The sequence below is a fragment of the Ammospiza nelsoni genome, chromosome 25, assembly GCF_027579445.1.
Source record: "Ammospiza nelsoni isolate bAmmNel1 chromosome 25, bAmmNel1.pri, whole genome shotgun sequence".
In the NCBI taxonomy this organism is placed as follows: Eukaryota; Metazoa; Chordata; class Aves; order Passeriformes; family Passerellidae; genus Ammospiza; species Ammospiza nelsoni.
Genome location: NC_080657.1, coordinates 1,667,781 through 1,677,218, shown reverse-complemented (window position 1 = coordinate 1,677,218; position 9,438 = coordinate 1,667,781). Strand labels below are relative to the sequence as shown.

The 9,438-nt window shown below is 52.2% G+C and overlaps 1 protein-coding gene across 3 annotated transcripts; it reads right to left on the bottom strand.

Annotated features, from left to right (window-relative positions):
* Positions 1-1,375: 1,375 nt before the first annotated feature.
* AK2 (adenylate kinase 2) lies at positions 1,376-8,225 on the bottom strand. Of its 3 annotated transcripts, none has more exons than XM_059488637.1 (7): positions 8,069-8,225; positions 7,556-7,681; positions 5,654-5,764; positions 5,457-5,551; positions 4,819-4,891; positions 4,129-4,324; positions 1,376-2,195 (listed from the first exon to the last, which is right to left on the bottom strand). In XM_059488637.1, the coding sequence occupies exons 1-7, from the start codon at positions 8,180-8,182 to the stop codon at positions 2,188-2,190; spliced, it is 723 nt and encodes a 240-aa protein (XP_059344620.1). In that variant the 5' UTR covers positions 8,183-8,225; the 3' UTR covers positions 1,376-2,187. The 3 variants fall into 3 exon arrangements, with proteins under 3 accessions (XP_059344620.1, XP_059344621.1, XP_059344619.1); XM_059488638.1 differs by having other exon boundaries at positions 1,376-1,774; XM_059488636.1 differs by lacking the exon at positions 1,376-2,195 and having other exon boundaries at positions 4,103-4,324.
* Positions 8,226-9,438: the final 1,213 nt, after the last annotated feature.

The window sequence follows — 9,438 nt, the reverse complement described above, 5'->3', positions numbered from 1 at the left end:
CATTCAAGATGCTGTTTCTTTTCAGCAGAAATATTGCTGCATTAGAGAACAGGTCACTTCCTCTATCAGTGAGAATTCAGTGTCCTATTTGATGCTGGTCCTTGTGCTATAAATAGGAATTTTCCCTTTTTATGGTTGCTGAATAATTGTGTGTATGCAATATGAACACAGTTTTCAAAAGAGTGCCTGATAAGCAGCTTGCTGGAACGAAATGGTTGAGCAGAAGGAATTTACAGCACCTGCAGAGCATCGTGTGCTGTGGAAAACATTCAAGGTCAGCCTGAGAGAGACAGGTCACAGCACAGATCCAGCTCCAGAGGAGCCAGGCTTGAGCTCACAGACTCCCCACTGCAGCCTCCCCACAGCTCCCCAGCAATCCATTTCATGCTCCACACTCAGGTAAGGATCAAACAGAGGCAGCCCAGCTCAGAGGAGCCAGGATTCCTCTATCCCACAGACCAGAATGCCAGGAGGAGCAGGCAGAACAGGTTTTTAAAACAACAGCAGGCAAGGAGCAGAGGACACAATCCCAGACAAGGAGGAAGAGCACAGTTTAACAGCCACCATCAAAAGGAACAAGGGAAGAACGCCACAAAGGCCAGAGAGGCACAAGAATGGTAATGGAGGTGCAGAGAGGTAATGAAAATACCTGAGCACAGAGAAAGAATGGAGGAGCAGGAGAGCCCAATTATGCTGGAAAACCAATAATTTCTGCAGGAAATGGGTACATGCAGCCCAACCCTTTCTGAACACATGCAGGGCTGCAAGAATCATGGATAAACAACAAACCTCCATCAGTCCATCGGGAACAGCCTCCTCTGGGGTACCACAGAGGGTCAGAGTCCCTGTGGAGGCAGGAGGAAGGGAAGCCAGGAAATGCTCTCATTCCCTGCATTAGGACAGAATTTTCCCAGTGAATTTAGAGAGAGGGAGGGATGCAGCAAAGTATGAAAGGCAGAACAGAAGACACAATAATGTGGCTTCCAGTTGCTGCAGGAGGAGAGAAGGAAATAACATCAGCTCCTCCACACACTGGAGATTCAAAGGGAGGAGGAAAAAAAGGGATTACATCAGTTCAAATGCTGCAAAGCTCTGGACAGAGAGGATACACAGGGACTTGGTGCTTTCAGCCTCACACAGGAAGAAACAGGAGAGAGAACCAGCAAAAAACCACCATTGCTATGGTGATCTAAAGCATTGGACACACTCAGCAAGAAGAGATAAAAGGAATTATAAGCCACATTTCCAGCTGCACAGAACATCGTTGAGATAGGATCAGGCCCCAGGATCCACCCAGCTCAATTGTTAGTTGATGCTGTCATCTGCCTCCTCATCCTCCACGCTGTCTGCAGGTCAAAGAGGACACAGCACCAGATACAAATGTAAAGGGGTTACTTTATTATTGATTCAGAGGTTAGACAAGGCACCATTTGATCTAAAAAGAAATGCAAAAAAACTCCCCCAATTAAGTGTTATTTTTGCAGGCAATTAAGAAAAGTCTCTTTTGCATTTCTTCAGCATTGTGTGAATTCCAGCTTGGTCATGATCACAGAAAAGCCACCCCATTCCCAAGTAAGGCAGGTTTGGACTAGAGCCACAGCCCCTCTGTTGAGCAGCAGAGAATCCTTGAGAAGTCTTTATGCCAGGGTTTAGGAATGCAGCAGAACAAGAAAAACAGAACTTCGAGGAAAAGACCAGGCATCTCTTTTTCCTTTCCATTTCACACATGATGATGAATCATTTGTTCCTTTTGGTCCTCGCTGATAGGAAGCAACTTTAGAAAAAAATCACAGCAAACCTTTCAGTGGCCTCAGAGTACCAAGAGCCCAAGAGACAAGCCCTGAAAGTCCTGGAGAAGCCTGGAGTAACATCTAGCCCTGCCCTCCAACAGGTCAAGGACCTGCAGCTGATCACTGAGAGATGTTTCCCTCTCCACAATTGTTTTGCCTCCACAAACATGATTTCTAAGGAGAAGGCCGCCTCCTCTTCACAATGATTCTGCCAAATAAGAAATCCAACCAAAACCCAACCAAATCAGCCCCCCAACCCCTTGTTTGCCACCTCCTTCCCCCCCTCCCATCAATCATACCCCCCTCCCAGCTGCCCTCCCTGCACCCAGGGAAGGGCTGCAATGGGTGATGTAGCAGAGTGTGCAGCGTTTGGTGGTGTCTCATCTGCTTGATGGAGTCACTCAGCTGGAATAAATGGGAACAGAGAGAAAAAAAAATATTTAGGGAAAAACAAACAAACAAAATTAAACATGGTTTATGGTAAAAAAAAAAAACAACAAAAACCAAACAAAGGCTGGTGAGTTGGATGTGAAGAGAGCACAAGGGAGGAAAGGAAAGAAGAGTGGGGGAACATCTTGCTCTTGCTGTAGAGTAAAACCTTGACCAAATCCAGGAATGCCAACTGGCTGGGAACCCTTCCCAGAGTGTAGGGAGCTGCATTTCTCCCTTTGGCTCTCAAAATAAAAGCTGCTTCCACACGACTTCTTTAGTCACCAAGATGCCAGGGCAGCTGTAACCCACACACTTTCCCACTCTCTGGGGCACGGCAGTCCTATCCTAAACACTGTCCCAACACACCAGTTCCAGGTTATCCTTCCACAGGAAACCCAGAGACAGAGCAAGGGCTGTCTGGGAGTCCCAGGGGACAACAGGCTGCTGGCAAACCCAGCCCTGTTTACTGTCAGAGCCTTTCTCCTCAGTCACGTGCTTGCTAGAGCAACAAGTCCACTGCTTTTGGTTTCCAGTTTGCTGGAAGGGAAGAGGTTCTGTCCCTGGAAAGGATGTGTGAGGACAGAGAGGGGATTGTCAGGCAAAAGAGAAGTTATCAAGGAAAAGAGCAAGGGATTCCTGAGGATTAAACATCTGCTCTGGCCACAGAGCTCACAGCAGCTCAGTGCACAGGATGGAGTGGGCCATCCCCAGAGGGAGAGAGAGGAGGATACTCAGTAACAATCAGTAAACACACATGGAATGCCAAAGGACAAAGTTTCATCTGAGCCAATCCATATTTACAGCACGGTCCTCTAGGAAGGGCTGGAATCCCTCGTGGCCAAAGGTCAGTGCCAGCCCTGCAGTGTCACCACACAGCAGCACAATGCCCTGGAAAGGCTCTGAGCACACACAGTGTCCTCAAACACAGCCTGCTGGAGCTGCTGGGTTTGCTCAAGAAACAGGAACATTTCCATGAGCTCAGTGAAGGTCGTTAGCTCAAGGGCACACGGAGCCAGTGCTTAATAACGCTGTCTCTCGAGCCTTGAGAAACCATTTGTTTTGCAATAAGGCTTTATTATATTTAGACTTTGGGATCAGGAGAAGCTCAATTCATCTTCCTCTCCTTGGTCAAAACCAAGGCAAGAGTGAAGAGTTAAAACCCAACTCCTTTTCTCATCCTCAGGACATCCCAACCTGCCACACAGTAACCGTCACTCTGACCACAGATTTCACATTAAAAAGAAGCATCTCACTAATTTGCTATAAATCCCACAGATAAATAAAGGTTGAAACCCCCCATCAAGTGCCATCAGAACAGGAACCTGCTACCCCACAGGGAATAAAACACATACAAGGAGAATCCATCATCATCCAGCCCCAAGGCTGTCCCTCAGGCTGCTCCCACATAAACAGAGCAATCCCGGGTTTCAATCCTGCAGCTTCACATCTCCTGGGAAATCCTTCCCCCACATCCCCAACCTTCTCCAAGGCCCCTGTGGGGTAGCTGGGAGGAGCTGCGAGTACAGTTCCTTTCAGAGAGGAGCATTTCTAGGATGAAACAAAGGCTTTTTCACCCAAAGGAGTGCAGAGCCCATTTTGGCACCTGGAGCCTGGGCTCGCTGCGGCCTCTAGAGGCCAAAAATCCCAACATCTACACACAGACTGACGTTCACATATAGCCACATCGAGACCTTTAACAGCTCGTTTAATTAAATTAGAGAATTAGCACAGCCCTGCCTTGGGCTGCATCACCTCATCCCTTCCCCTTCTACTCTGCTCAGCTCTTCACCCTCCTTGGCCCCAGAGAGACAGAACAGAGAAAGACAGAGGAAAAAAAAAAAAAAAAAAAAAAAAGGAGAACCCCATCCTGGGATGGAGCTTTAAATGAACATAACCAGGTCTTTACATGTTGCTTTGGTGAAGGCTGCCAGGATGCTGGCAAACACCACGTCGGGGGACTGGGAGGCATCCACGGCCGTATGGATCCCTCTCTTGCTGTAGTAGGACACCAGGGGGGAGGTCTGGGTGTGGTAGGACTTGAGCCGCGTTTTCAGGGCCGTTTCGTTATCGTCCGAGCGCCGGATCAGGGGCTCTCCAGTGACCTGGGAGAAGCAAGGGGACATTCTCCAGCCAGCTGCAGCCTGGCATGCTCCCCCCTTCTCTCCCTGCTCCCCTCCTCCTCCAGGGTGGTGCTGCAGAGGAGATGGAGCGAACCCAGAGCAGCCAGAACAAGTCTCAGAGCAGTCACTGAAGAGAGAAGGGCTCAGCACTGTGATTGTTTTCCCTACACACCACTCTGCTTGCTAAAAGGAGCCTCGAGAGCAGGCACCAGTTACAGCTGCTCCCCAGGATGGAAACCAGTCACAATTTGAGCTCTGCAGACTGGCCATGCCCTTCATCCAATCCATCCATCCCTCCAGGCCTCGCTCCCCGCAGTGCCGTTGGCTCAGGCTGCCCAAGCTGCTCCCCACGCTCCCCAGAAAGGCAGGACAGGAAGGTACAAGAGAAGGAAAGAAATGAGTTTTTCCAGGGAGAGACTGCAAAACATCAGCTACACCCAAAGCAAGGTAAGCTGCAGCCTTGGGAGCTCACATACATCGTCCTTCATGTGCTCTTTCGGGGGTCTGAACTCCTCGTGATACGAGCGGCCGCTCGCTGGGTGAATCAGCCTGAGACAGAAAAGAAGTGTCAGCAAAGCAGCTGGTCAGGACAAGATCTCCTGAACCCGCCACTCATCAGCACAGAAACATCTGCCACAGCACCACCATTAGCCTTTCACTTGTAAGTAAATTCTCTCCAGTTATTTCTGTACCAAGGGCCTCTTCAGTTTGGAAGAGCAGCTGTGCTGGGAGATGGAGAAGGGGAGGTTTACATCCTGCTCTGCTGGGAAAGAGGTCTGGAAAACAGGGCAAGAGAACACACTCCTGACCCTGGAGGAAGTTTACTGGTACCCAAATGTACTCAGTGTCCTGTGTAAGGGAGCAATTACAGCTTTGGAGAGGAGGAACTTGGAGTGAGCTGAGATTTTCTATAGAAATCCCTGATTTATGGGCAAGGAAGGGGCTCTGCTCAAGGCTGGCCCAGGCATAGGGCAGAAATAGAGACCAGGGAGGCATAACCAGCCTTAAGCTGGAAGGAAAGGACAACTTGGGGACAACCTGGGATCTGAAATGAGGATGCTCTTCCACAGACTAGGAAATCCCAAGCTCTGAGCACTGGGACAGGAGGATTTACCGTCCCGTGATCCTCCGGATCAGCAGCGAGTCGGGGATGCTGAACTCGATGACGGAGTCGAGCTTCTCTTTCCTCTTCTCCAGGAGCTCATCCAGCTGCAAGAGCAAACACCCACCTGAGAGGGGCTGAGGGAGCAGGGACCCCTGGGTTTGAGGGAAGGGGGTGCTGGAGCAGCCCCCGAGCAGGGGCTCCCATACCATCTCTGCCTGTTTCACTGTGCGCGGGAAGCCGTCCAGGAGGAAGCCGTTCTTGCAGGGAGGGGAGTCCAGGTTGTTCTCAATCAGCTCCACCACCATCTCATCGCTCACCTGCAGACATGAGACAGGTATGTTGTCAGGAGGGACACCCTGAATTTACACACAGCTGTGCCCATGTGGACAGGGTGGGACTTTTTGGAGTTGTCCTGTGCAGGGCCAAGGGTTGGGCTCAATAATTCTTGTGTGTCCCTTCCAATTCTTGTGTGTCAGGATATTCTGTGATTATTCCACAATTCATGTCAATGCTCAGGCTGCCTGTTCAGACCTGCCCACATCAGGGCAGCACTCCCTGCAACACCAGGACATGGGCAATGCCACATTTCACTCCAGGGACACTCCAGCCTACGCAGGGACTTGGATCAGCACTGTAACCACACTGTTACAAAGGTTACTGTATTGCAAGGAACGCTGTCAGCTCAAACTCCTTAGATTATAAATTTTTTTAACCAATTCACAATACAAAGTATCAACACAACCTTGATTTCCTGTTACTTTGTACCTTCACCTACACATCCACCTCGGGAGGCAGGCCTGGGCAGGAAGGGCAGAGTTGCTCATTGACTCCCATAAACCTCATCCCAAGGTAAAAACCCAAGAGTTGCTGACAAGCTCTGGCCTCACTGCATAGTTTTTTCCCCATCTAACAATCTCAGCATACCACTGGGATTAGTGCCTTTTCCACACTGCAGCACTCACAGATGCTGCAGCCCCAACAATAGCTGTTTATTTGGGAGCAGTTCTGTTTCCTCCAGCACACACAGCTGGGACCCAGCAGGACTGGGGACCAGGATGTCACAACACACAAACAAACAGCTCTGCAGGCAGGAGAAGTAAGCAACAAGTCACTTCTGTGCCTTCCTGATTACACCCTTTGGAGAAAAAAAGATCCTGAGCATAAAGCCCATCCTGAAATGCTGGGGTGCTCCCAGCTGAGTTATCAGAGCTGCTGGATGTGCCCCTGGAGCAGCCTGGAGCTGCCTGCCACACACAAACACACGTGGCAGATACCACCAGCCTGGCCAGATAACGGCCCTATCTTTCATAACCAGCTGGCTATTGCAGGCTCGGTGTTGCAATGAGCTCTGAGCAGAAGTCAGATAAGGCTGCTCTCCCCATCTGGGGCCTGCAGATTCTCCCTGGGGTGTTAGGAGCCTGTGCAGCCACAGGGATGCTTTAGATCTGCCCCACACTGGGGCAAGTCACTGCAATTTGTGGCTCCTTGAGTTTCCCTGAGATATTTCAGTCGTTAGGATGAGATAATGAGATCCTCAGAAAATGAATATCAGAGATTCTAACTTGTGTCCCTTGAGAATCCAAAGTGTCTCTCTCATACAGCATAAAGCCCATCCTACCACAGCAACACCTTTAGGTCCATTTTCACCTTATAGTTACAGGTGAATCGAGCTTATGCAAGAGCTGGGATGCAGATGAACCCTCTGAAGTGATACCTGGAGCTCAGGTATCAAGTGAAGAGACACAGGAGCATCAAAGCCTGGCTGTAACATCCTGCAGCTCCAAGGATACACTGTGACCTCAGTGTTCAGGAGCCAGAAAATTACCAGCCAGACTGCACCCCCTACAAGATAAAAACAACCCAGGGCCACAAGCTGCTGGTAAGCAAATATTAATTTTGAAGAGGAAGGATGTTTGTATAGGATGCTTCTCCTGCAGGGTGATAGAAGCCCCAACCCCATCCTTACCCTCACCCTGCAATCTGCCTTCACCCTGCAATCTGCATTCCAACACTAATGAAAGAATCCTAATTAGGAGATGGATTTTGCCTGCTCTCATTCCAGATGCCGCCAGCCTGTATCCCCTCCCAGCGCATTCCCCAGGACCCACCAGCTTCCCCGAATCCATCGTCTCCTTGAGCCGCTTGCCCAGCTCGGAGCCCGAGGCCACCATGGCCCGCAGCATGTCGCCGGTAGCCAGGTGACACACGCAGTAGGTCTCGGCCAGCTTCGGGGCCTGTGGAAGAGGACAGAGGTGAGATCGAACCTCGGAGGCTGAGGATCCCCGGCCGGAGGGGCCTCGTCCCCCTGTCGGGACAGTCGTTGACCGGCCCGCACGTGGCCAGGCCCGGCACGGAGCCCCGGAGCTCAGCGACACCCGGTCGGATCCGGGACAAAGGGATCGGGGACAAAGAGCCGCGGCGAGCGGGGCCCTGGAGGCGGGATAGAACCGAGCCCTTCCAGAAGGGAGAGCCGGGCCCACACGGACACACCGCACACCGCCATCCCTCAGCGGGCAGCCCAAGGCCGGACACCCGCGTCCCTCCCTCCACGCGGGGGTCACACGCTGAGTGCCGGCAGCGGGGACGGTCCCGCCGGCCGCTCCCGCCCGCATCGCCCTCACCTGCGTGCCCTTGCCGGCGCCGGGCGGCCCCAGCAGCACGGCGCGGATGCCGTGGCGGATCCCCGCGGCCGGGGCCTGCCCGCGGCCCGGGCCCGCCTGAGCGCTCGGAGCCATGGCCGCCGCCGACTGCGCGCCCGGCCCGCGCCTCGTGGGCGGGGACAGCGCCGCTGGGCGGGGCCACGCAAATGAGACGTGTAATATGCAAATAACAGCGCGTTTTTACATGATGGGCGGAGTTATGAATGAAGTAGGCGGGGTTATAGGGAGGTGGGCGGGGTTATGTATGAGGTGGGCGTGGTCGTGCGGAAGTGGGCGTGGCTTTGCTCGCCACTTGCATCGCTCGGGGTCCCCGAGTTCGCCCCGAGTTGTCCCCAATTCCTGGGCTCTGTTGTCCCCAATTCCTGGGCTCCGTGTCCAGCTCTGGGTCACTCAGCTCAAGGAGGGCATTGGGCTGCTGGAATGTGTCCAGAAGAGGGAAACGGGGCTGGAGTACAAATCTGATGAGGAGCGGTTGAGGGAGCTGAGCCAGGAGAAAGGGAGGTTCAGGGCTGACCTTATCTCTCTTAAAGGAGTTTGGAGCCGGGTAGCAATAGGGTTTGCCTTCCAGGTAGCTGGTGACAGGGCAAGAGGACACAGTCTTAAGCTACACAAGGGCACAAGATTGGACATTAGGAAGAATTTCTTCATAGGAAGATTAGACATTGGAACAAGTTTCCCTGGGAAATGATGGAGTCACCACCTTTGGAAGTATTTAAGGAAAGACTTGGGGCTGTGGGCCAGTTAACACAGTGGTGTCTGGTCAGAATTGGACTTTATGATCTCAGAGATCTTTTCCAACCTAATTGATCCTGTGATCCTGAGCTGTGTTGTGTGGGATGGGCTCAGTGCCCTGCTCTGCGTGGGCTGTGCATCACAACACTGCCCAGCACATCCAGGGGGGGCTGGCACTGCAGGGCTCTGTGCTCTCTGCTCTCCCAACCTCTCTGCATGGTCCCCACACCCCACAGAGCACAGTCCAGCACTGGGGATGGGCCAGAGCACAGGCAAAACCAGCCAGGATCTCACAGCAGACAAAACCTTCCTTGGCCCTGGTTGCCAGGAGAGTCTGTGGCAAAGCCAAGACCACAGTGTTGAATACAGAAACCCAGGATAATTTGGTCCTTTTCACTCCCCCCTCAGTGGGGACAGCCACCTCTCCACAGACAGAACATTGGCTCCTCAACAGCACCAGAGAGAGATCTAAGGAGAGTTAAAAACAATTGTGGGATGGAGCAGTGGCACCGTGTCCAAGATCCAGCTCTCACAGATCACACAGAGCATCTGCACTGGTGGCAGAGCTGGATCTGCCCCTGGGGCACCCAGGACCAGCC

What these genes read in the sequence shown, in the direction of transcription:
- AK2 (XM_059488638.1), bottom strand. Translation starts at nt 8,182, where the DNA reads ATGGCTCCGAGCGCTCAGGCGGGCCCGGGCCGCGGGCAGGCCCCGGCC. An exon ending in CGATGGATTCGGGGAAGCTG is followed by an intron (nt 5,765 to 7,555) that starts GTGGGTCCTGGG and finishes TCATGTCTGCAG; the next exon opens with GTGAGCGATGAGATGGTGGT. An exon ending in CAGTGAAACAGGCAGAGATG is followed by an intron (nt 5,552 to 5,653) that starts GTATGGGAGCCC and finishes TTGCTCTTGCAG; the next exon opens with CTGGATGAGCTCCTGGAGAA.